The sequence below is a fragment of the Engraulis encrasicolus genome, chromosome 19, assembly GCF_034702125.1.
Source record: "Engraulis encrasicolus isolate BLACKSEA-1 chromosome 19, IST_EnEncr_1.0, whole genome shotgun sequence".
NCBI classification, from domain to species: Eukaryota; Metazoa; Chordata; class Actinopteri; order Clupeiformes; family Engraulidae; genus Engraulis; species Engraulis encrasicolus.
In genome coordinates, this window is record NC_085875.1 from 4,798,895 (window position 1) to 4,824,403 (window position 25,509).

General features: G+C 42.7%; 2 protein-coding genes across 2 annotated transcripts in view; one reads left to right on the forward strand and one right to left on the reverse strand.

Annotated features, from left to right (window-relative positions):
• Positions 1–1,507: 1,507 nt before the first annotated feature.
• slc66a3 (solute carrier family 66 member 3) lies at positions 1,508–9,134 on the forward strand. The gene is made up of 7 exons (XM_063183502.1): positions 1,508–1,784; positions 2,841–2,923; positions 3,216–3,285; positions 4,299–4,356; positions 7,113–7,233; positions 7,489–7,530; positions 7,711–9,134. Exons 1-7 carry the CDS (start codon positions 1,639–1,641, stop codon positions 7,806–7,808), a joined length of 618 nt encoding a protein of 205 aa, XP_063039572.1. The 5' UTR covers positions 1,508–1,638; the 3' UTR covers positions 7,809–9,134.
• A 2,725-nt stretch (positions 9,135–11,859) lies between these two features.
• rock2a (rho-associated, coiled-coil containing protein kinase 2a) overlaps positions 11,860–25,509 on the reverse strand; it is a 91,271-nt gene continuing 77,621 nt past the window's right edge. The window contains exons 18-31 of the mRNA XM_063183503.1: positions 24,487–24,671; positions 23,510–23,579; positions 23,111–23,214; positions 22,187–22,373; positions 20,558–20,651; positions 19,564–19,658; positions 19,055–19,246; positions 18,107–18,275; positions 16,362–16,432; positions 16,136–16,224; positions 15,929–16,007; positions 14,439–14,700; positions 13,761–13,974; positions 11,860–12,980 (exon numbers count right to left, since the gene is read on the reverse strand). Of these exons, the coding sequence (XP_063039573.1) occupies positions 12,689–12,980; positions 13,761–13,974; positions 14,439–14,700; positions 15,929–16,007; positions 16,136–16,224; positions 16,362–16,432; positions 18,107–18,275; positions 19,055–19,246; positions 19,564–19,658; positions 20,558–20,651; positions 22,187–22,373; positions 23,111–23,214; positions 23,510–23,579; positions 24,487–24,671 (2,103 nt within the window). The 3' untranslated portion in view covers positions 11,860–12,688. The remainder of the gene's footprint in view (positions 12,981–13,760; positions 13,975–14,438; positions 14,701–15,928; positions 16,008–16,135; positions 16,225–16,361; positions 16,433–18,106; positions 18,276–19,054; positions 19,247–19,563; positions 19,659–20,557; positions 20,652–22,186; positions 22,374–23,110; positions 23,215–23,509; positions 23,580–24,486; positions 24,672–25,509) is intronic.

Sequence of the window (25,509 nt, forward strand, 5' to 3'; positions counted from 1 at the left end):
CTTCATATTGCAATATTTCTGTCACGCAATGCTTAGGTTCATTTTATGGTGTCCTGTGGTGTGACTGCTCTTATAGGAGGAAAAAAAAGTTTTTTTTATTAATGAAAACACATATTAAGATTAAACACAATATCATTATCAAGTTAGCATGAGCTCAGATGTCAGTCATGTATAAAAAAGGATTCAAATGGCCATAATGCAGTGAATTCCCTGTGATGTGACTCCATTTTCCTGCGGTGTGACATGCCTATGCTATGTGTTGATGCAGGACACATTTTCCCAAAAATGGCAAAAATAAGGTGAAATTCCACAGACCACTAAGTGCTTTATTTTTTTCTATTTTTTTCCAATTTTTATCCATCATTTTTTTCAGGAATTTGAAAAACTTTTTTTTTTTTTGCGTTACGCCCTTAAACGTCAACCACCCATATAAAAAACATTTTAAAACATAAAATTTGAAGTGGCCCAATCAATCAGCACATTGCCAAAGCATTTTTGTTTTGTAGGTCTATTATGCTCTGTAAATAAAGTTATTGTTATGGTGATCAAATGCATTGCTACAACCGTTATTGTTCGACTACTATAAGTCGGCTACGTATAGATAGGTTGCTGCCTGCAACAAGCAATTTCTAGAGGTGGTCATTCATATAGGCTAAGGAGCACATTCTTTTTTGTTAATAAAGATCCTGACCATACAATTAGAATACCGGTATCATGAAAAAGCATCAATGGACATTCTACTCACCAGAAATGAAACCCTATTGAAAATGAATGGAATGTCCATACCACCAAAGCGTCAAGTCAGCTTTTATTGTCACTTTATTCATATGCACAAGTCATACAAGGAAAACAAAATTACATTTTCTCTCTATACTATGCCAAGACATAGCCTAGACAAACACAGGACTGACATTTTACAGACTGTCATAAAGTGCAAGACCGGACCGGTAACAGTGATGGGTGGCATGGAAATCTACGGGGTAGACTAGGCCTATATTGAAGAGTGAAGTGTGGGTCACCAGATCAAACAAACAAACACAGCTGGCAGCAAAGCATCAAGGATATATGGGCTTCCATAACTCCCATTCAATGCCTCTGCCATTGACTTCAATGTTATGCATCATGGCAGTGATTAAGACAAAGACAATCCTAAGTTAGGAATCCTAACCAAGTAGGCCTATTGAACATTGACATGTTATGTAGGCCTACCTATAAAGTTATTTTCTTGTGAAGAAAATTGTGATTTTATTTTATTACAATAGGCTATTCTAATAATGTGAATTCCTCAATTCATGTTTTTTTGGAGCTGGAAGGCCAAAGTAAAAAATAAACACATGAATGATTTGAATAGTTCAAAATGTGGGCAATGCATCTAGAATCCATGAAAATTAAACATTATTGATGGAATTATGGAAATAAATCAACTTTTTCACGATTATCGTCAGGATCTGTACAGCTACAGCGAGGGCAATTCAAAAATGGATGTCTACGGATTGCGTGCAGGGTCAAAATGGTTGCCGTGATGTGTGCGGAAGTACATTGAGTTTGCTATGTCCTCCAAAATTGGGTGCTTCAGTCATCACTGCCAAGATTATCAGTCGCTGGTTTACAAACAGGTCCAAGACTCCGAGCATCATCATGGAGCAAGATACATTATTGCATTTTGCCAACTTCAGCACATTAGTCTTCTGCATGGTTCTCAAGTTTCCGCAAATATTTGTGGTGATGAGAGCGAAATCCACTACTGGCGTGAGCCTGAACAGTTTACTCCTGGAACTCACTGGGTAAGAAAGGACACAAAGTATCGTTTTGTAATGCGTGCACCATCTGTGATACAAAATTACAATGTTTCAGTCTGCCCTCGAAGGTGTTTTTTAAACGTTTAGGTCATGCTTGTCGGCTTGTATATTGTCAGACGTATCCCTCGCGGTTTGAATCGGAATGGAAGTTAGCCCATTTCCTTCTTATAGTGTTTAACCCACTTTCCAAAGCGAGACTAAAATAATCCTCTCATTCTGTCTGTCAGTATTTCCCTCTACTCACCGCGAGACAAAAGTGCTTGCAAACTCACTACAGTGTCAGATGCGAAATCCTGAACAAAAAGCAAAACAAAACAACAAATCCTGAACATCTGGAACATGCTGCACAATGCATCATCCATGCTTTCTGTAATGGGCTATGTAGGATAACATTTGTGTGAGAGAGTTTGCTAAGTTGAGGTTTGTGCAAATCAGTGCTGGAACGATTTGGAACATCATAATTTAAATTTACTGATGGAAAATACTTGCTTGGTGTTGCTTATGAAATGTTATTGGGTGACGTTTGCAATTCACTTCATAATTGTCATAGCCTACAAATATTGCCATAGGCTACTATAAACAGTCATTTTCGTTTTCTGTTATAGCATCCCCAATAGGCGAGGTAATAACTAGCAGGGATAACAATATTCTCCCCAACAGTCTGCCTGCTGTCAAGTAGGCTACACAAATTCCCAGCTGCGCTGTGTGAGACTGAAAGAACTCTGTATAAACAGAAAGGGAGAATTGTTTTAGCTAGGTTTTTGGCAATAAAGCCAACAGCCTCCCCCATTTTACTCATTTCAAAAGGACCACTGTGGGGGATTCACAATAGGGTGTTACATGGGGACGATGTGTGGCCTATACCAATCTTAGTGCTTGTTTATTTTCTGCTCAGTTGTGAACTGATATCTGCCATATCTCTCTCTCTCACACTCACTCACACACACACACCCACCCTCCCATGACTAATGAAATCACCACACCTTTAGACAATCAACAGGTAACCATAGCATTGTTTTATGTTTGTGATTGTGTTTCCAGGTTCATTGTGTTTGTTCGGTACCAAATGTACTATGATTACCCACCTCCTACCTACCTGGAGTATCCCATTCTCATCGCTCAAGGTTAGTTCATGCTGAAGAGTGTATTATTTAATTTCCCTAAAGAAATATGTTATGACATTGTTTCAGACATTATTGTTTCTGCAGTATCAATGGCTTTATTGCCATTCTTGATGAGTTTGTGAAAAATTAAAATATTTGTAATGAACACCTACACGTTAAACACTGAGCCTGATCTGTTTTGACTGCACAGGAGGGGAAACTCGTTGTCACACTGTCATGTGAGCATAACATCATGTGAGCTACACTACTCTGTGTCAAGTCCCTGAACCTGGTATCTCTCTCTCCTCTCTAGACGTGATGCTGCTTCTGCTCTTCATACATTACAACGGAAACCTGAAGCAAGGACTCGTCTATGCTCTTGTGTATCCTTCGTCATTCACAGACGCCCTTGACACACACCTGCACTGTGCACTTATTCCACTAGCACACTTTAGAAGCAGAGATACAATGTCACTGTACTCACTGTTGCAGTTTCTAGGTGTACATTTTCCATTGTGGCCCATAGACAACAATCTGTGCAATATATAAATAACATCAGAGGTGAGGTGGTGAGTAATTGCCAAATGGACGATGAAAAAAAAATGATTTCATAGGACTCCCGAAAAATTAATGCATTAAATGATGTATTTTTTGAAAAAAGGTTTGCACACTCCTTTGGATTTTTTCTTCTTTTTTATTCATTCATTCATTGGCAATGACGTTTCGACCTCTCGGTCTAATCTGAGGAAGACAGAGAGGTCGAAACGTCATTGCCAATGAATGAATGAATAAAAAGAAGAAAAAATAACTTAAAGAAGAAAAAATCCAAACTAGTGTGTGAACCTTTTTTCAAAAAAATACCTTATCTTTTGTTCAGCACCAGGGATTGTGCACAAGTAACTCTCTACAAGTGCATTAAATGATGTTCCATTGCAATGCATTGTGTCCATTGTTCATACTGTATGTAGTATCAAGTTACATTTACAACAAGCAAAGATGCTAGAACAGTGATTCTCAAACTTTTGCACGCCGAGGACCACTTTGTCCCCCAAATAATGTTCAGGGACCACCTGTCAACTTTCACAGTTGATGGGTGCTAATTTGACACTGCTAATTTCAATGAAGATCACTTACTTTTTATTCACAATACAAGCCATTCTTATTGTGGTGAAAATGAGACTTCAGCTATGTTTAGCTTTGTAATAATGTTACAAATATAGCCTACTGCTAGCTTGTCTTGGAAAAGTACAAATCCCCCTGCGGACCACCCGAGCTTTGCTGCGGACCACTAGTGGTCCCCGGACCACACTTTGAGAATCACTGTGCTAGAACAAGCTCATGTTGTGGTGTTGCACTGCTGTGGTTGCTGGGCTACTCCTTGACTTGAGTTGAACAGATTTGTGGGAGCTTGGCACGTCCTGACTATAAACAAGATGATCATCGATCTTGCAATGGTGAGTACATCATGTTCTCTCAGACCATTTGCTTGTGTGAGGTTGCAATGGCAAGTGTCAGCTTGGCTGCAGCTTGAACCCAAGAGGAAGAATGTTACTTACCACTGGTGAAATGCAGAAGTACCTCTCTGTTTTTAAATGCTATGCAAGATAGGAATCATTCAAGTGAACTGCTAAATGTCAGCGCAAAGAAGAAAATGCCGGCACACCATATACACATAGTCTATATCTATAGTACATTTTATACTACACTGTAATGACTTCTTGTTGAGTTCTTCTTTTTATTTTTTTTACCTCAAACTACTGGCCAGGAGGAAATCAGAACCATTGGGCACCAAAAATAAGAGAGAACATTCCCTTTGCAAGCTAGGAGAAAATACTTGTCCTTCACACAACCTTTTACAATTCTGTGCAGTCTCGCTCACTTCGAACCATGACCCCTGCTTTATGGCAGAAAATGGATTAGGAATGCTATGCTGGGTCTCCGCTGTTCTGTACATTGTGTGCATGACTGATACAGCATGCAGGCATGTCATAGTATTTTCTGGCCTGGCCTTTGGGCCACTGATTGTGTACCATGCTTTCTTGACTGCACCATGACGGCTCCTTGTAAGGTTAATCTAGAAACGTCCTGCGAAGTCTCATGGAAGTTGCATGATACAGTGAGTCCAATATGTATTTGATCCCTTGCTGATTTTGTTGGTTTGCCTACTAACAAAGACATGATCAGTCAATAAATGTTATGATAATATGTATTCTAATATGGAGAGACAGAATATCAAAAAGAAAATCCAGAAATTAACTGAAGAGAATATATATTAATTTATTTCCATTTCATCGAGCAAAATAAGTATTTGATCCCCTGCCAACTGATTACAGTTCCGGGCCCACAGACCAGATGGGCACTTCCGATCAACTTGTCATTTGAATTAAAGACACCTGTACATACTAACATGCATAAAAGACACATTGAATCGGCAGAATCAGTCCATAGTATGAGTGAATCAGTCACACTCCAACCTCACCAGCATGGGAAAGACCAAAGAGTGGTCAAATGATATCAAGGACACGATTTTAGACCTGAACAAAGATTAAATGGGCTGCAAAGCCACAAGAATGAGACTGGGTATAATGACCCAGCTGTTGATGCATTTCTTCCAAAATGTGAGGAATACAAAATGACTATCCATCAGCCTGTCTGGGGTTCTATACAAGATTTGACCTTTTGTAGGGATTTGATAATCATGAGAACAGAAATAAATCACCCTAGAGCTGTACGGGATGAACTAGGCAATGATATCAAAGCTACTGGGACCAAAATCACTGAGAAAACTACTGGTAGCACTTAATGCCACAGAGGTTTAAAATCCTGTAGTGCACACATGGTACCTCTACTTCAGAAAGAACCTGTGCAGTCCCACTTGAGGTTTGCCAACGGACATCAGACTGGTTTAGAATATGATAAGGAGGTGCTGTAGTCAGATGAAACCAAAATCAAGCTGTTTGGCATTTTCACAATTCAATGTGTTTTGAGAAAGAGTACTGCTGTCTATGATCCCAAGAACACCCTCATCACCATCATGCATGAAAGTGGTATCATTATGGTTTGAGGGTGTTTGTCTGGCCAAGGCACAGGACAACTTCACATCATCAATGAATGGATGGAGGGAAGATGTAATGTGCAATCCTGAGTGCAAACGTCCTTCCCTCCACCACTACACTGAAGGGTGGGCCATTTTTGGATCTCCCAACATGACAATAATACACAACATACAGTCAAAGCAACGAAGGAGTGGCTCAATAAGAAGCATATTAAAGTCGTGAAGTGGCCTAGACAGTCTCCAAATATTAACCCTATAGTAATTCTATGGAGAGAACTGAACCTCCCATTTGCCAAGCTACAGCCACAAACCATGAATGTTTTAGAGATAATGTGCAAAGAAAAATGGGCAAAAATTGTTTCTACTATATGCGCAAACATTGTCATTAACTAAAAGAAGCATCTAACCTCAGTGCTAGAAAACTAGGGCTTTGCCACAAAGCACTTTATCTTCTTTAGCTAGAGGGGTCAAATACTTATTAGCCTAAATTAAATACAAATAAATTAAAATATATTATTTTAAGTTATTTTCTGGAATTTCTTTTTGATATTCTGTCTCTCCATGTTTGAATACATATTATCATAAATTTATAGACTGATCATGTCTTTATTAGTGGGCAAACGGGCAAAATCATCAAGGGATCAAATACATATTGGACTCACTGTATGCACATTGAATGGGAAATATTAAGTGTTTCCTATTGAACTGTAGTACAGTTTATGGTGTCCTCATAGGTCTTTTTTTTACTATAAGAATAGGATATCTTAATTTGTTGTACTGTAAGGTTTTGCATTGGTGCAATTGGGATAAATTAAACATAATCAGTTACTTATTTGTTTACTTCAGCGTAAGGAACATTTTTTCCAGTGTTGTTGAATTCATAAAACACATTTATTTTTTTATTTATTTAACAGTACCTATATAATGTTATGTACATTACAGTACTTGTGCAGTGTGAAAGTGTTCAGACAGCAGCATGAAAACTTGCAAATAGGCATGCATTTCATTGTAATGAGCATGCTGAAGACTTGTCTCCTTCTGAACTGTACTGTACCCGTCTTCTCCTCTCCTCTCCTCTCCTCTCCTCTCCTCTCCTCTCCTCTCCTCTTCCTCTCCTCTCCTCTCCTCTCCTCTGTGTGTCTCATGTTGCCATAGAGCCTGTGCACCTTCATCAGTGCTGGCAGTAAGTTTGCGCAGCTCCAGTGTCTGTGGGCGTCCAAAGACTCCGGGCAGGTCAGTGCCCTCACCTGGTCCATGGCAACCTACACCTGCACGGGTAAGACTACACTAAAGTACCTCTTCGTGTCTAGCTCTCTTTCTCAGGGTCACCGGCTTCAGGCAGTTTTGTATAGCCATTATTAATGTAGGTTAATAGGCAAATAGCTTTCTGTACATCCCTACTGTCAGTCAATGTGCACAACTTAAATGGTTGGTTTGTGGGTCTGTTTAGAGGACGCATAAACTTTCCAAAATCATACACAGTAGTGACCGATTTTATAATTTAAATTGTTATATTTTCTGTATTTTTCAGCGAGAATTTTCACTACAATGGTGACAACGGGTGATACTCAAGGTGAGCATAGATATAGTTTTATATTATGTAATTTATTATTATGTAATTAAATTAAAATGATTTATGACAGCATTTCATTATATGACAGCATTTTAGGTAAATGATGGGCCATTTCATTTTAAATTGTCTTTGGCTCTGTTGGATTACTTCTGAGGACTCATTCCTCATCTTTGTCTTAAGTTCTCATCAGGTTCGTCGTCATGACTCTTCTGAACGTGTGGGTCACTGCAACCGTTTTGTACTACAGGCCCAAGAGTAGTGCCAAGAAGCAAGACTAAAGAAAAGGGAAAAAAAAAGTTCTGTAAAGGTTTTGAGTGCGTCGCCTCCCAGCGAACACTGCCTCATCATGTGCAGCCTCATGTCTCCCTGCTCAGGCCATTTCTACAATACCGTTTTTTCCCAAAAGGAAGAAAAAAATATGTTGGGAGAATGAAAGAACGAAAAGAAATGTTTTTGTTTACAGTTTAACAATGGAGACCAAACGGTTAAGCTATTTGCTTGGGCAACTAATGATAGAACTGGATTTTCTTTTCACGTTTAAAATGTAAAACTGTATTTCTGGTCAATATGTGATGATGCTCTTCAGTGCATTGGTTCAGTGGTATCCTAAGGCTGACGAAAACTTCTCGAGTGCAATACCGTGGCAGCACAAAATAAGAAGTTACATTTTTACAAATATTTACTGACTTTGCACAGTAATATTTTACGGGAGTGTTCAACTCAGTTAAACAACACGGTTACATATCACACATTTTACGTACTACTGGAAACCTTCCTCACAAAGCACATTCCCTTGTTGGCCCAAAACATACTCTGTCTGATGCAGTGCTTAAAGATGTTTACTTTTGTTGGTCATATTGATTAGATTAGATAAGCGCACACTTCCAACGCATTCCTGAGGTTTTTCATTTTTTAAAGGCTTTCTGCAACTGTGAAATGTTAAAACGTGTTCTTGTACATACATCTTTTTCTTTCTGATTTGCATCAGTCCCAGGAAGCTTTTCAGTACCAACACAAGCTGGTAATGTCAGCTGTGTCGGACCTAATTTTGTAGCAATACAGTACTTTTGCTGTAAAGTTTGTCTTTTCATAAAATGACTGAAAATAAAACTCAAACTGCCTCATTTCTCAAAAGCAATGTCTATTCTCTTGTCACGTAGCATGTATGAAATGCAAAACCCTTAACCTTACAAATGAATAGCATTATTATACAATTATTTTATTTTATTATTAGCAAAATTATGACCTTTTAGACCACACTTTTAGACAGTTTTCTTTTATTGTCAAACAGGTTATCGTTCAGTTCAACGTAGCAATATAAAACATGCAATCTGGACATAGCGCTTTAAAATACAAAGTGCACAGGCCAGTATAAATAATACCAGGTGTTCTGTATGATGACTTGTTAAAAATATACTGTGTGATGTATATTCATAGAGAACATGCTTCCTCTGAACTCGATAGTGATGTGAGAGGAGGGGGAAAAGTTCACAGCACATCAGTACAGTGCTCCCAACAAACTGGAAGGTAAGTCACACCATCAGCCGATATGGAATAACATAATAAAAAAAAACACCACCAGTCTTTTTTTTTGTCAAATCCGCAGTGATATCTTAAGCAAAGTGGGTAACAACACAATTTATAATCTATTCTCCCTTGTAAAAAATTAAAATGTGTATTTTATATATATATTTTACTTTCAATCCTTTTTTCCTCTCTCTTTAAGAGCAATGCAAGAGCACATTCATATATGAGAGGGGAACAACCAAAAGAGCAAACAAAGTCATATTACTTTCTCACACCCACAGCATCAAATGGCACATGCTAGCCAGCACACAGCACTTTGTCTTTTGTTTAGCCAACATGGACTTGGGATGAGTCACTACGGACATTGTTCCTCGCATCCTGTGAAACATACAGCACTTTCATTTGTCTTTTTTATATACTATATATACTTATATATAGAAAACACACAGATGTTTTTCCACTCTGGTATACATTCATCAAAAATAAAAAAAAATACAGCGGCAGATAATGCTCTGTGGTGCACTGACTGTTTGAAACAAGTGCCGTAAACAAACGTTGCCTTTCCCTTGCAGAATGCTCTAGTGATGCATAACGTTTAAGGCATTACTATAGGGACCATAGAGGTCAATACTGGCACTCCATCATCTTCAAATACATACTGTACTTACGAGTGTGACCTTCAACTAACGAGTGTGACCTTCAAATAACTAGTGTCTCTAAAGTGAACTACCAAAAGCCCTGAATGACATTTTTTTCTGTCTCTGTGTACAATAACAAACTTACGAGGTGACCTTGCATCATTCATCCACATCATATACTGTAGTGCCATGTTGGTGATGTAGTGTTGGGTACCAATAATGTTCAGAAGGAAGCCACACGTTTTCAAAGGAAGAGAGCTTTCAGGCCACCGGCCATGAAGGCCATTTCCCAGTCCCTGATGCTTACAGTCCTTCCTCTTGAGTTCCTTTGGTGATTACCGCCCCCCCGACACATAATCCAGGTTTGTAAGTGCTTTGGAACTCTGATTGATCACCGGTGAGCTAGGAAGGAGGCAGGCTGGGAGACACTCTATGAGGTGTCCTGATCTCATCCAGGAGATGATGGCTCTCTACGCCAGCATCAGGACCACAGCACTTCAGGTAAAACCATCAGCATCCGTTGGCATGACTACTTTGATATGATGAGAGAGCGTGTGTGTGTGTGTGTGCTGGGGGAATGGCAGCCTAGGAACAATGATGATGTTGATCTCTTTGTGTAGGCCCAAACTGGTGCACAATGAGGAAAGCAAAAAAAGCTTTGCAAGCCCAAGGAGGTAAAAGGAGTCCCTCTACAACAGCTTGTTAAAAAAAGCATTTTTGCCCTTTTTTTGTCTGTTTCACTACATCTTTCATGATGGTGGAAAACAAGAGGAAACACCAAATCACCATGTACGGTAGTCTCACCACAATCCAAAGTGAGGTTAACTACAAGATGGAGGGGAGAGAAAGGACACAGACAGACAAAAACAGAGAAACAGAAACAAGAAGAAAAAACAGAAGACAGAAGAAAAGATTGTGTTAGTTTCACTTCCTCATACAATTCGACCTCCACCTCGACACCTTTAAGTAAAGGAAGACAGAAATAACACAGCAAGCTCTAATATACACACTGTACCTGAACATAACAGCATGCACCCCCCCCTTCCATTCACCTATAGTACAAGTCACTTACGCATTGTTCCACGAGTCAGTCATGTTTTATTGTGAAAATCAGTCAATAATAAAAAACAAACAAACATATATCTGGATATATTGGCAGTCAATTCTAACACAGCACACACAACAGTTTTGTTGCAGACACTCGTAGCATGTAAACAACAACACACAGAGAGACAGGAAATGAGCACAGGAAGTGAGCTAAGACAATCATGAGTGGCTGGGCGTGGCATGGGCACTGAAGGAGATCTCTGGCCTCATCTTGGGGGCATCCGCTCTAGGTGGGCTGGGGTGAGAGAGGGGTCATTGACGTCAGAAGGGACGGGAAAAAAGGCACTGCAGTTCAGATCAGAAAACGCCTTCATCATAACTTCAAAAAAATACTATAAAGCATGGTAAAATAAAAGCATGCCTCATCTTCTGTCTCCTAGCCACTTCTACTCTTTAGTGGAGTTTGTTCATTTTGTTTGTAGTGTATAGAGCTGTAACTGCTTAAAATGAACTCTTTTTTTGTCATTGCACTTTTTTTTAAAATTCAATTTCTTCAAATGGTCTTGCCTACCTCTGTAGTATCTGATTTCTACAACTCACGTAGATCAGGCAGACTAGTGACCATTTTACCTTTCTCTAATAAGAGGATCATAAACACTATTGGGAACAAAGCAGAGTATCCCAAGACTGACAACATGGGCCACAGTTTCAGAAATGGCAAACCAGATTACTCAAAGATAAAAAAAAGTGCAAAAGGATGATGAAATTCATCAATAATGGACATCAATAAAATACTCACCAGTCTGGTAAGGATTGTCAAGTGTTCAAATGTTACTGCAAAAACGGCCTGCCAATATAAGCATCTGAATTTTACACTGATAGCTGTGGCTGAAAGAGGTAGATTGTCACTGAAAAGCCAATCAGCATGCTAAGCAAATTCACGGCAAACGCACACACACACACGGATAATAAAATACCATTCCAGAGCCTTTACCCTGATTCATGACCCTACGTTCTTCCTCAGAAATCAAAAGCACCGTCAACAAAATCATCAACATCTTCCACATCATCCAGAGCCCAATGCCAGTCCTGAAGACCCTCATCATGCCATCTGCAAGGTGGAGAAGATGGCGACTGAGAAACTGTGACACTTCATGGAGGGTTTGAGTCAGGTTACCTCCCCACCAGACAGCTTAATTCACTGCTGTTGCAGCATGGAGTCATAAGTCATCATCCAGTGTCACATTTTCCACATGACCTGCTTATACCTGTCCAATTTAACCAGATGATTGCCTGGTTGAATGATCACCTGGTTGGATTGTACAGGTAAATCCAGGCTATTTTGGAGAATACAATATGTGGCACCGGATTAACTAATGAACCCATGTTGCCCATCACTGTTTTAATCAAAGGTCTAGGTACATGGTTCACCATTTAAAGAATGCACCATCTGCCAGTTAAATACTACTATGAAAAATATGATTTCTGCATTTTGATTTCTTATTAGTTTTTTAAATTTGTTTATATCTTACTTTGATTATACCAAAAGTGATTGAAAGCAGTTTAATTACAAACTGCTTAAGTTGAATCTTTTGTGGGATTGAGGTGTAATACTGTTTCCACAGGTAAACAATGCAGACCATCATTGTGAGGTAACAGATTTTGAGACGAGTGCCAGTGGGTGCACACTTCAAATGATTGTGTTAATTTCCCCCTCTCCTCAAAGCCCAGAATCAGGGTAATGTTGGTTATACGGCTGCCACTTGGGAATTGATCGAAGCGGCGTTAGGCCCTGTGTTTCAGGCAGAAGTCAGCTCTTTTGTTCTCTGTCTCATAGCAGCACATGTGTAAGATCACAAGCTTGGTGATAACAACAGCCAGCAGCTATACGTAGGTGTTTGTGTTAGCAAATGTTACAAAGTTGTTTGAGCTAGCCAGCTACAGTGCTAGCCAGGCTCTGTTTGCGATTCGATTCTGCCTGGAGCACAGGGCTTGAGGACTTCTTCCTTTTTATCCATGTGGTCTCGGTGGCACTTCACGTGGCAGCGATGGCACTCCAGCGCCACCGGTGGCTTGAACATGTTCCACAGGGGCTTGGCGCAGGCGTCGCAGTTGGTGGGGAAGTGGTAGAGCGTGGGGATGAACTCGTGGCCCTTGTGGCGGATCAGGCTGGTGGTCTTCTCCCCTACCAACGACGAGGGCTCTGGTGGTGGTGCTGGCAGCTCCTTGGTCAAGGACCTGCATTGTCACACATACTAGCACTCCGAATCCATAACCTGCTAACAGTTGACAGTCTACTACGGTGCTCTCTATGTTTCGCTAGCTAGTTTCAGTGAGCTACCTTATCAGCATGCCGGCCATCTACTGAGCTAACACCTGCAGAAACATGACGTTTCAGTGTGAATAGAACCGCTCCTAGTGTGTGATGGAAAGCCCCTGGTTGGCTTCAGTCGTCATTTTAAGCCTTACAGGAAATGCCATGGTCAGCATCGGTCAATGGGTTGCTGACACCTGAAACGTTAGCAGCACATTAACCAGAGGCGAGCATCCCAGGTTCAGAAAGTAAAAATCCCACCACGTATTTTGCTCCGGCCAAATTCACAGAACCACCAGACGAACCCGAGGAACAGAAGGCAGGCAAGAAGGTATACATGGCAGGACCTTTAGCTTCGCTGTCCAGTTTGTCCGCCTCTACTGACACACACAACATGTTTGGAGTGCTCCTGCCATCTCTGGCCTAGTCTCTCTTTTCAAAGTGAACCAGCCTGATTTTTCATTACACATAACATATTGCATCAGTGTTTCCCACAGACCAAGTAGCATTGTGCGGTGCTATTGGCAAAAACACAGTGGGCCATTGCTATCATGCGTGCACCCTTTACTGACATGCATGTGCAACTCTTGACCAATTTGTGGTGGTGTGGTTATTATTCTGTGGTGGTGTGCCACAGAATGGCCTACAGTATTTATGGGAAACACTGCAGTATATTACACATGCACGCAGTTGCATCTGCTCACCTGGGTTTGCTGGGGGGCATCTGTCGGCTGGGCCTCCTCATGGACTGGCTGGCGAGCACCTTGGCGGGGGCACGTGGGGAGGAGCGGTGGGCAGGCTCGGTGGGCAGCGGCTTCTTGGGGATCTTCTTGACCAGCCGGCTAACCCACTTCTGCTGCTCCTCCTGGGACACTGCCAGCAGCAGCAGGTTCTTCGCCGTCGACACATCGTAGTTCACTAAAGGGAGGGCATCATGTATCAAATATGTTAGTCTTTAGTGTGTGTGTGTGTGTGTGTCTTATTATTATTAATGTCTTTATTTATATGTTAGCTGACTGCCAATGGGAGACAGGTCAAACACAATTTCAATCTTCTGTGTTAATCCTGTTACATAGATTTTTTTTACTGTAACTGTTTGTCACACATTCTTTGGCAAAGTGTTACATTTCTTCATGAACATTTTATTAAGATTTCAAAAGTTACTGCTTTGTTATTACAACAGATGAAAAATTCTGCGGTAGGCTCTACACTTTCTCCTCGCTCGACCACCCCCCCCCCCCTAAAATTTTCTCCTCGGATCTGAACGATTCACAGAAATGACCCATTTTGATTTCAAAATAGCGAATTTCGCCAAAAAGTGGCAAGTTTGCACGCCTGTAGACTGTACTGGAGTTTTTTCAATCCCAACAGGGCGGGCATACCTTTGCAAGGTGCGATGAGATCTTCCTTCTTGTCCATGTGGTCCTTGTGGCATTTGATGTGGCATCGCCGGCACTCGAGGGCGGGCGGCGGCTTGAACATGTTCCACAGGGGCTTGGTGCAGGCCTCGCAGGTGGTGGGGAAGTGGTAGAGCGTGGGGATGAACTCGTGGCCCTTGTGGCAGATGTAGCTGGACTTCTCCCCGATAGCCAGCTGCTCCAGCTCCTGCTCACGCTTGCTCTCTCCCTCATTGGCATACAGGATCTGAGGAGAACCAAAAACAGGGTTGAAGGGGATGCGGGTTAAAACTTAAAATACAGGGAGTGTGACTCACATGGCCTTATTATTTGGGTATTTTAGCCATCAATTGAGACAGGACATTTGAAGATGCAGATGAAATGAGTGGGAGATATCGAACTCGAAACTGGAACCCCATGGGCATGGAAGCCCACATGTGAACTAGTGCACTAATAAGGCTTTCAGGCCGACCAGAACGGAGCTGGAGACGGTGCCCGAACCAGTTACGTTCAGCACGCCCGTGTTCATACCGAGCTCTGAACTTTTCCCGCACGTGACTGCGTTACCCGGATGAACCTGCTGACGAGCACGCTGTCGTCACGGTTCGTGGAGAAAAACCTACTATTTTGCGGTTCGCATTGCGAACCAACTTTCCGGTTCGCGAACGCAAATATCTGTGGCGTGAACACGACGGCTGGTTCGCGATTAGGTGCGGGAACGGGCTCCAGCACGGTTCTCAGTCGGCCTGAAAGCACTATAAGTGCACTGCATCACAGTACCTCCAACAGAGAGATTTCGTTTATAACATGAGGTTAATTCCAAAACCAAGCTCAGAGAACCTACAGGAAGCTGTAAACCTGCTAATGGATAGCCCACAGGTGTCATTTAGTTAAGAAAATGAGGACACCTCGCTCTTCTGCTAGATGATTTACGGTTATGTAAATGTTATGTCAATCTGGTTTACTACTGTACTGAGCCAGGTTCTTGGAATCAGTGTTGCCAGATTGGGCGGGTGCCCGCCCAATTGGGCTACTTGGGATGAGCGTCGGCGGGCAAAAAACGGGAAAAATTGGCCATTTGGCGGTTTTTTAAGCCGTTTTGGGCCCATAGAAGTCAATGTAATTTGTTGAATTTGGGCGGAATTTAGCGCATTTTGGCGGTTTTTGAGAACCTTTTGGGCGGGATTTGGTCAGACACATCTGGCAACACTGCGTGGAATATCCCTCCCAGGACACATTACTGTATTACCAAAGGACAGGTGATGTGAAGGATATTATTGTGTAAATATACAGGGGGGTTGTTGTCATGTTCTGGAGCCACACAAATTGTGTTTTAGGTCATTTGACTTCATCAAATGAATAATTTCACAAAATCATTCATCAACTTTAAAGATACTTCAAGGATAAGATTATTTATGCACATGCTACAACAATACATCAATAAAAGAGATTATGAGTAATGATCGCTCTCCTACTTGGAATATCCTTGGGATTTCTTTGGCGTCGGCACGGTACACATCAGTTTGGGTGACAGACCGCACGTGGAAGAGTTTGCTGGAGAAAAAAAAAAACACATGATAAACAAAACAGGCACATTTCCCACTGTGGATGAGATTTTTTTTTAAACTGGAAAAATTACATCTATCCATGATTGAGTGTGTGTGTGTGTGTTTTTAACTCACTCAATGTCTAGCACCATGTAAGGGTTGGACAGCTCCTTGTCCTGCTCGCTGTTGTAGAAAAGGATCTTTTTGCTGCTCACCACGACATACTGCAAAAAGGAAAAAACGATCAGACAAACCAATTAATTTATGAGACATTTGAACACCACTATTTCACCAGTGGAATGCCTCCAAGGCTCAGGCATTAAATCCATCATCATAAAAAAACATAAAAATGTCCGGTTACCTTTCTCTCCCATCCAAAGCGCTTGGTATTATTTCGCACAGGCATGGAAAGCCATCCTTCGAGCCTCATTTCTGAAAATCAGACAAGTTGGATCAGTGCGCTTGAAGACAAACCCAGTGATGAAGGCTGCGGTTACCACAAATCACCAGCTGTGGGCAGCACTTGCCCATGTTGTTTCCTGGGGTTTACAATGGCTCGGTCCCATACAACAGGGCCTGAGTGACTGTGTAACCAACACAAAACCCAGGAAAGAACGAGGAGAGCAGCGGGATATATTCCAAGAGCCTGGTTCAGTAGTAACCCAGGTTAAGTTAACCTTGAGGTCGCGGTAAATCGTGTAATAGAAGAGCCCGGAGTCCTCATTTCCTTCACGAAATGATGCCTGCAGGCTATGTATTATTAGGTTTACCACTCCCTGTAGGTACACTAATCCAGGTTTATCACTTAACCATGTTCTTGGAATACCTCCCGTGCCAGGGGGGGTCCTCACAAGCAAAAGCAGCGTCTGGTTCTCACACACACACATTGCGCAATACCAGCAAGGCACAGAGCACACATTAAAGTCAAAACCCCTGCGGAGCACAAAAACCAGCAATTAAAACCCACCGGCACGCCATGTCCGTCCAATGCAAGAGAAAGACCGCACGCCGGGTAAATATTATCAGATTCTGTCGAGAACAAGCGGCGGGCACTCCGACAGAAAACACACACATTTTTCGATCAAAAAGACCAAAACCCTGTTTACTGTGGACGCTGGCCACTGTAACAGGATCGGATCCACCACAAACCAGGTTTTTTTTTCAGAGTGCGAGCAAAATCCATTCCCACAACAGTCAATTCACCATTGCTGAGGTTAGACAGAATAGTGAGAATAGGATGGGGAGGAGGAGTGGGGAGGGGAGAGGGGAGAGGGGTGGACGGTAGAGGGGGGTCAAAAGGGTCAAGTCCAGTCACCGAGGCCATGCAGATCACCTGTATCCCTGGGCGCAGAGAGGCAGAGAGAGGGGCCCCGTCATGGGACAGAGAGTGAAAGTGTGGAGTGATGACGGCCCAAGGAAATGCTCCCACAGCAGAGGAGGAGAGACCCAGAGAGTCACCCAGAGGCCTCCACCACAGAGAACGACGGGGACAGAGGAGAGGGGAGAAGAAATAAGAGGAGGTGACGAGGGTTGTGAGGGGAGGAGGAGGTGCAGGGTGTGAACCTTTCTCAGAGTTAGAGGAAGAGTGGTGATGGTGGTGGTGCGTTTCTCTAGAGTGGTGAGGCTCTTTATAGGAGTGGGAGGAAGGGCGAGGCTCCTGTCGCCTTCGAAAAGACTGTTTGCTGGCCTTTACTGAGGGCTTACGCACTGTGAGAAAAGGGATAGCGCTCATTCAGTCATGCATTCGTTCATCCAAATTCTTACTAGTAAGCAGATCATGTTTGTAGATTAATCTGACAATAAATTTACAATAGATTATAATAACACTATGGCTTCAAACTACTGTTAATGAAATGGTACATTACTATGAAGTTTAGTCAGTACATGTCCTTCTATGCAACATGTATTCAACCGACAGACCGTGGAAAGGAAGCTTTGACCCAAAAGAGAAAGCTCTGCCAAAGCAACTATCAACTAACTAATCAACATTTTTTCCAGCTGCTTTGGCAGGCAAGTCACAGTATCTCATCTAACAGTAAGGGACCCCACAAACTGGAAGCCATACAGCCAGCAGGAGAGATTTGGCTGTTGCTATGGTAACTGTACCTGTGTAGGTGTCGTCTGTGTCAAAGTCGGGTCCGCTGGACATGCTGGCTGAGTCCAGGGATTGGACGTTGAGGGAGTTGAGGAGGCCGCGCAGCTGCTCGATGTCACTGTCCTTACTGTCTAGTGCCATCTGCAGATCGATGCGCGTCTGGCTCTCGTCCAGAATTTGCTGTACCGGAGAAGGAGACGGAGACATACACAGACGCACAGAGACGCACAAAGATGCACAAAGATGCACGCACGCACGCACACACACACACACACACAAAGAGGGAAGATGATTCATTGAACCCAAAAAAGGTTTTTGTTTTCCCTCACACAGACAGAAAAACCCATCGGAAAACAGATCTTTTCTTTCTGAAAAAAAAAAGGCGTCTTTGTGTCTCCAATGCAATCAATGTCTCTTTTTTGGAGCATTATTTGACTGGTTCTTGGTCTTCCATTGCAATAATGTAGTGCATTGTATGCGGTATAATGTAATGTGTTAGTACCGCCTGCGTCTCACTGTCCTCACGTTGGTACTTGATGATGCTGGAGTTGACCTTCTCCTCCTGGGAAAGTATCTACTGTATTGTAATTTCATGAAATGTACTGTAATGGGTGTCAGAGTGTGTCAGTAACGCCTGCATCTCGTGCTGGTACTCGATAATGGTGGAGTTGAGCATCTTGTTCTCAGAGTGCAGTAATGTAATGTATTGTAGTGTAGGGTAGTGTAATGTAGTGTAATGTAGCGTGCCTACACTATAATGATGTTAGTACCGCCTCTACCTCGTTGATCTTGCGCTGTTACTTGATGGTGGAGTTGAGCTTCTCCTCAGAGTGTAGTACAGTAATGTAGTGTAGTGTAATGTTATTGTTATATAGTGATTTGTATTGTAGTTAAATGTAATGTTGTGTATTGTAATGTAGAGCATATAATAATTTGTTATAATAGTTCATAGTTAGTACCGCCTGCATCTCGTTGATTTCTCGCTGGTACTTGATAATGGTACTGTTGAGCTTCTCCTTCTCAGATCGTAGCTCCAGCTGCAGGCGTCGGTTCTCCTTCTCCTTCCGCCGCATGTCCGTGTCGTTGCCCCGGCGACTGCCCCCGCCCCGCACCTCCTTCCGGTTCATGATCTCAGCTAACTTGTTTACCGCCTGTCCCGAGGCAGACGCAGACACACACACACACACACACACACACACACACACACACACACACACACACACACACACACACACACAGACATACATACACACACACACACACACACACACACACACAGACACACACACAGACAGACACAGACACACACACACACACACGCCAAAAGGCCACATGACAAATTAGCTCACTGTGTTCAGAAGAGGCAATGAATGACTGAGCACAAGACATGACCCCAACCACCGGGTCACCTCCCTTTGGGGCAGTGTGGCCCTCACTGCTAGCCATACTGCCTGTAGCGTAGGTCTACCTGAGTCTTCAGAGTCCTCTCTGACTGAAGCTGCTTCTCGTACGTGTTCTTGATCTGACTGATCTGTTGCTCCTGGTCCTTCATCTGCTGCATATCTGTACAACAAAACAACACACCCACTTTACAAAAATGTTACAAAAAGGTTATGCAAATGTTAAAACGGCATAAGGTCACAGAATGTAAACCTTGCTCTTCATAGTTCATGAAACAACAACAAGGGGGGAGGGGGGGCATGAGAACTATAGCTGAGGAGGACAAGAGCATGAATGCATGCATGCGTGGGACAGTGTTGCCAGATTGGCCGGTTACCCATCCAATTGGGCTGCTTGGAATAGCCGTCTGCGGGTAAAAACGGTCAAAACCGGACATTGGGCGGGTTTCTCTGTAGCTTTATTACCATAGAAATCAATACAATTTGGTTGAAATGTAGCACCTCCATGCGCTTTTTGAGCACCGATGGGCTGGAAATTATCAGACATGTCTGGCAACACTGGCGTGCGAGTAGGAGGAGATAGGACACATAATGGAAAGCCATCTCCAGTAAACGCTGAGTGGTAAACAGCAGCAGCAGCAGCAGCAGTTTCCGCTGCCTGCTTCCAGAAGTGATTACAAGTACGGTAAACACTCTCAAACAGGAAGAGATAACAGGAAGTAGAGGAGTGGGAGGACCAAAGATGTTGGGTGCATCCCAATATGTGACCTTGCCTCCTCCACTTGCCTCCTCCACTTGCTTCTGGTCATGATGACATCACTGACAACAGCATTATATTTCAATATCTTGCAAAAGCTCAATTGTAAAGTCTTTTTCTCATTTGCAATTGGGATGGTGAATGAAAAACAGTCCCTCAAAAGTTGTTGTGGCGAGGCTGACAGCTGGGAAACTTTATAGTTTTCTCCACGGAGGAGGGGCCAGGAGGCGGGGCGAGGAGACAAGCACAAGTGGAGGAGGCAAGGACACATATTGGGATGCACCCGTTATGTGGGACAAACGTGCCTTCCTGGTTGTCCTTCAGTTTGTTGTTCAGCTCCTCCTTCTCATTGGCCAGGTTGGCCACGTCACTGGTCAGGGTACGATTGGCTTCTTCTAACTATGGAGCGAAGAACATTTCAATTTTAAAAAGGTACACTGTGCAGGAAATGGTCAAAAAAGGTACTGCAACTATGCAGCTCATTGAAACTGGGCTGCCTATTGCCAAATTTGATCTTTACATGAAAGTTTACTAAGTAATGAACAAATATTTTGTAGTATGGTCAAATGGATTCATTTTTGCAGCTAAAAATAGCTATTTTTGGAAATTCAAAATGGCGGACCATGGAGAAGATACCCCTTTTCATGTATGAAAAGTGCAATTTTTCCAGTCATAATGAATACTTAGAATTTGATGGTGGTGGTAAGTATTCCTGAAAAAGTCATGTCATGGCAGTCATGGGTGAGCGGTTAGGGCGTCAGACTTGCATCCCAAAGGTTGCCGGTTCGACTCCCGACCCGCCAGGTTGGTGGGGGGAGTAATCAACCAGTGCTCTCCCCCATCCTCCTCCATGACTGAGGTACCCTGAGCATGGTACCGTCCCACCGCACTGCTCCCCATGGGGCGCCACTGAGGGCTGCCCCCTTGCACGGGTGAGGCATAAATGCAATTTCGTTGTGTGCAGTGTGCAGTGTTCACTTGTGTGCTGTGAAGTGCTGTGTCACAATGACAATGGGAGTTGGAGTTTCCCAATGGGCTTTCACTTTTCACTTTCAAAAGGTAACATTAGTGAATGGACAGCATGAATTCTGGAAATAAACAACTAAAAATCTCACACAGTGTCCCTTTAAGGTTCAAAATAAATTCTAAATAAAGGTTATGCCGTAACAGCACATTGGTTATTAAATATCATATTGATGTCTATTACATATTAATAACCACTAATTATTGGTAATAAATATTGTCATTGTGTTTTTTATTTATCTATTTACAGGGGAGACATCAGCAGAGCTGATAATGCAGTGATAAAATTCTGATCAAGGAGCATTACTGAGGAAATGGTGAGGATTTATTGATCTATTAAAAGTAACATATTAAACTGATGAAGTAGACTTACAGTACAATGCTAATGGTGATGAAATAGACTTATAGACCTGACCAGCTTAGCCAATAGAAGCTGATGGTAATTATAGATGATCGAGAGGACTTGCGCTAATAGAGAAGACCTACTAGGCTGATGGTGGCGACTTACTGAGCTAATAAAAATGACTTACTTGGGTAAGAGACGTGACTTACTGGGCCAGGGATGTCAAACTCAGGCCCGGGGGCAAGTCTGACTTACAGTACTAGGCTGAAGGCTGAACTTACTGAATGGTATGTGAAATACTTCATATTAATGGTATACCTTCTTTGGGGTGCCCATATTTATGCGTATGCCTATTTTTCTTTAAATCCACATACACTTTTACTGTTACAGCTATCAAAATGATTTTACCTATGGTTTAACATGGTGTATGTTGAGATGAAGATGCTTCAAAGGCTCAACCAATGTAATGATTTTCTATAACGGTGCTCAAACTTTGCCATACCACTGTATTAGGTACGACTTCCTAGGTCGATGAAGGGGCCTTATTGAATTGCTGGAGGTGACCTACTAGGCTGATGGTGGTGTCCTTCTCCGCCAGCTCCTGCCTGTGCCGTGCCATCATCTCCTTGATCTCCAGCTCCTTCATGATCTTCTCCTTCTCCAGGTCCGAGTACTGCTCCTCCGCGATGGAGCGCGCCAGCTGCTCCGAGTCCGCCTTGGTCAGCGTGATCTCCAGCTGCGCCGCCAGCGAGTCCCTGGGTGCCATGGATGGAGGATGGAGGTTAGGGGAGAGGGGAGAATGTGCTCCTACTAACCCTTACATGCAGAACCTCTATAACAGCTTATTGTTACCAGAATAGTAATGATGACCAAGTATCAGACGAATCTGTTGCATAAAACTGTCAGTATCGTTAGCAGTTTTGTTTTGTAGTTGAGTTTTTTTTCAGCAAACAGTGAGTTGACTCGCTGGCCATCCCTTCTGCATCCAAGGGTGCAGAAGTCTCTTAACTACAGCTAATCAGGTCACCATTAATAATACAGTATGCTCCTGGGATGGCATGGGAGTTAGTCATGACCTGGATCTTTACTGAGATTATATTTATAGCTTACTTCGAGATGTTCATCTTCACACACCACAGAGTAAAACCTGTTTTACTGAGAGTAGCAACTTCGATAACATTGTTAGGGTGGACCTATAAACTTCCGTGATGTTTTGAAAGCATGGAAAATCCTTCCCCTGAGCGATAACAGATGACAGGGCCACGGCAGAGAGAGTAGAGAGAGAGAGGTTCCATTGGCCCATTGTTTCCTGGTTCTATTATGGCCCCCCTTAGGCAGACCTAGGCAGACTTAAGGACTGTTCTATTCATTGTAGGAGCATTATGACACGCCCCTTTAGGCAGACCGGAACCTGGTCACGTTAGGTGCCCATAGAAACCTATTATGTTGGCATATCTCTATAGAATATCTCTGGCCACGGTGTGAATCCTACCTCTCCTCCTGAAGCTCTTGCAGAGATTGCTGCATGTCCTTATATAGCTTATTCTTCTCCTCACACTCCTCCTTCAGTTCCCGGACTTGGGTCTTATACAGAGTCTGCAGGGACAGGAAGACAAAATCAATACAACTATTCATATGTCGTCGCCCATCCCCCCCAAAAAAAATAATCATTGTATGATCAATTTTGATTATGTATTACTTTTCTAATATTGGCATCATAAGTGTATCATCATCATTATTAATGCTCATTATTATCATATTTGTTATTATTGTATTGTGATGAGTAGGTAGCTACGAGCACAGCATGTACTGAGAAAGACTGCTTAGTATTACTGCATTTAATGTTAATATATTGTAATGAGTGGGTTGCTAAGAGCTGAACTTCACGTACTGAGAAATACTGCTCAGCCTCCAGCTGGTCCTGAAGCTCCTTCATCTGACCATCCGCATCCTGACGCTCCCTGAGGGGGGGAATGGGGGGAGAGAGAGAGAGAGAGAGAGAGAGAGAGAGAGAGAGAGAGAGAGAGAGAGAGAGAGAGAGAGAGAGAGAGAGAGAGAGAGCGAGAGAGAGCGAGAGAGAGAGAGAGAGAGAGAGAGAGAGAGAGAGAGAGAGAGAGAGATACAAAAAAACATACTGTCTGTAAGAGGGAAAAAAGTGTACATATGTCTAACAATTCACACTCAATGCACTTCTGAGTGCCAGAGAGACCCACTTTTATTTCATCATGAATTCAGCAATATACTGCTTAGTTAACACCCATAATTTGTTTAGTTGTACCCATAAATCATAAACATCTAATAGAATCCAAATAGGTCACGTCCTGTCAGGGATATTGCCAGGGCAACTATAAACACACACTGTACAAAAACGATCTGAAAATATAAGCAATCTCTAGCTCCCTTCAGAAGCCTGTAAGGCACATCACGAACTGACACCATCGTTGTGGCAACAGGAACAAAAAGTGCCACAACCCCTGGCCTCTGTCACCAGGCTAAACAAACAAAGGTGCATTGATGCATTACATCTGCATTACACCACAGCTTCCTCAGACACATTGATATACACATTGACATACGAGTATACGTTTTAGAAGTAAGGATTTAAGTACATGTAGGCCTATTGTAGGTCCGTGTGAAAGTTTGTTTGAATTTAGATTTAAACACAACCCAACAAAATTGTTGAATTAATTATCATCAAGTCATATCGCTTAAACCTATATTATTTATATTTTTTTATATGGTACATTTATATATATCTCTTCAGCCAAGGAGGGAGGAAGGGATTGGTAAGTGTGGGGATTGAACCTGCAACCTTGTGAATCTAAAGTTCAACTGCCTGACCATTAACAACAGGGCACATCTCCTTACTTGCGTAGCTCCTGGTTCTGCTTCTCCAGGCTGCGCTTGATGTCCAGCAGGTGGTTGGTCTCCTGCTTGAGCTGCTTCTCGGAGGTCCTGAGCGAGTTGAGCTGCTGCACCTGCACCTTCAGGTCGTTCTGCGTCAGCGTTCGCTTCTGGATCTCCTGCTCATTCTTCAGCGTCAGGTTCTTCACCTGAGGAAGCATGAGGAGGGACAGGGATGAGTGGATGTGAGCTTGACAAGTCAGACTTGCAAAAACAATAGTCAGTCTGAAGTGTTCACAATCACATACATCTCTGTATTATGTTCAGGCCTGTAATGTCATCCTTGTAATGTCATGGGTGAGCGGTTAGGGCGTCAGACTTGCATCCCAGAGGTTGCCGGTTCGACTCCAGACCCGCCAGGTTGGTGGGGGGAGTAATCAACCAGTGCTCTCTCCCATCCTCCTCCATGACTGAGGTACCCTGAGCATGGTACCGTCCCACCGCACTGCTCCCCATGGCGCGCCACTGAGGGCTGCCCCCTTGCACGGGTGAGGCATAAATGCAATTTCGTTGTGTGCAGTGTGCAGTGTTCACTTGTGTGCTGTGGAGTGCTGTGTCACAATGACAATGGGAGTTGGAGTTTCCCAATGGGCTTTCTTTCACTTTCACTTTTACAGTAGGAGCAAGGGTATTTTTTCTTGTGTCCGATTATGACGCCAAGGCCAAAAGGCCAGAATTTATCAAAACATAATTTAGAATAGAGTATCATTTATTAATCCCGAGGGAAATTAAGGTTATTAAATTTATGTTCATGACCATTTATTTCTGCTGGGTATTATCTACCTGTCTGTTTAGCAAAACAACTCCAAAAGTTGTGCATGCGCAGTATTGGTTCTAAAAAGACAGCATTTTGCTGTATTTACTGCAGAGTAATTTAGGTCCTGAAACCGGTCTTTTAGAGAACGACTAAATCCAGGCATTTGTTCATTTGCATGAATTCCTCCTAGCAAACTGCACCTTGCAAAACCCCCTATTGTCAACTCATTA

Excerpts from the sequence above, each read along its gene's own strand:
- slc66a3 (XM_063183502.1), top strand. The coding sequence starts at position 1,639 with ATGGAGCAAGATACATTATTGCATTTTGCCAACTTCAGCACATTAGTC. Across the intron at positions 2,924-3,215 it reads TCCCATTCTCATCGCTCAAG|ACGTGATGCTGCTTCTGCTC; the intron begins GTTAGTTCATGC and ends TCTCCTCTCTAG. Across the intron at positions 3,286-4,298 it reads GGACTCGTCTATGCTCTTGT|ATTTGTGGGAGCTTGGCACG; the intron begins GTATCCTTCGTC and ends TGAGTTGAACAG.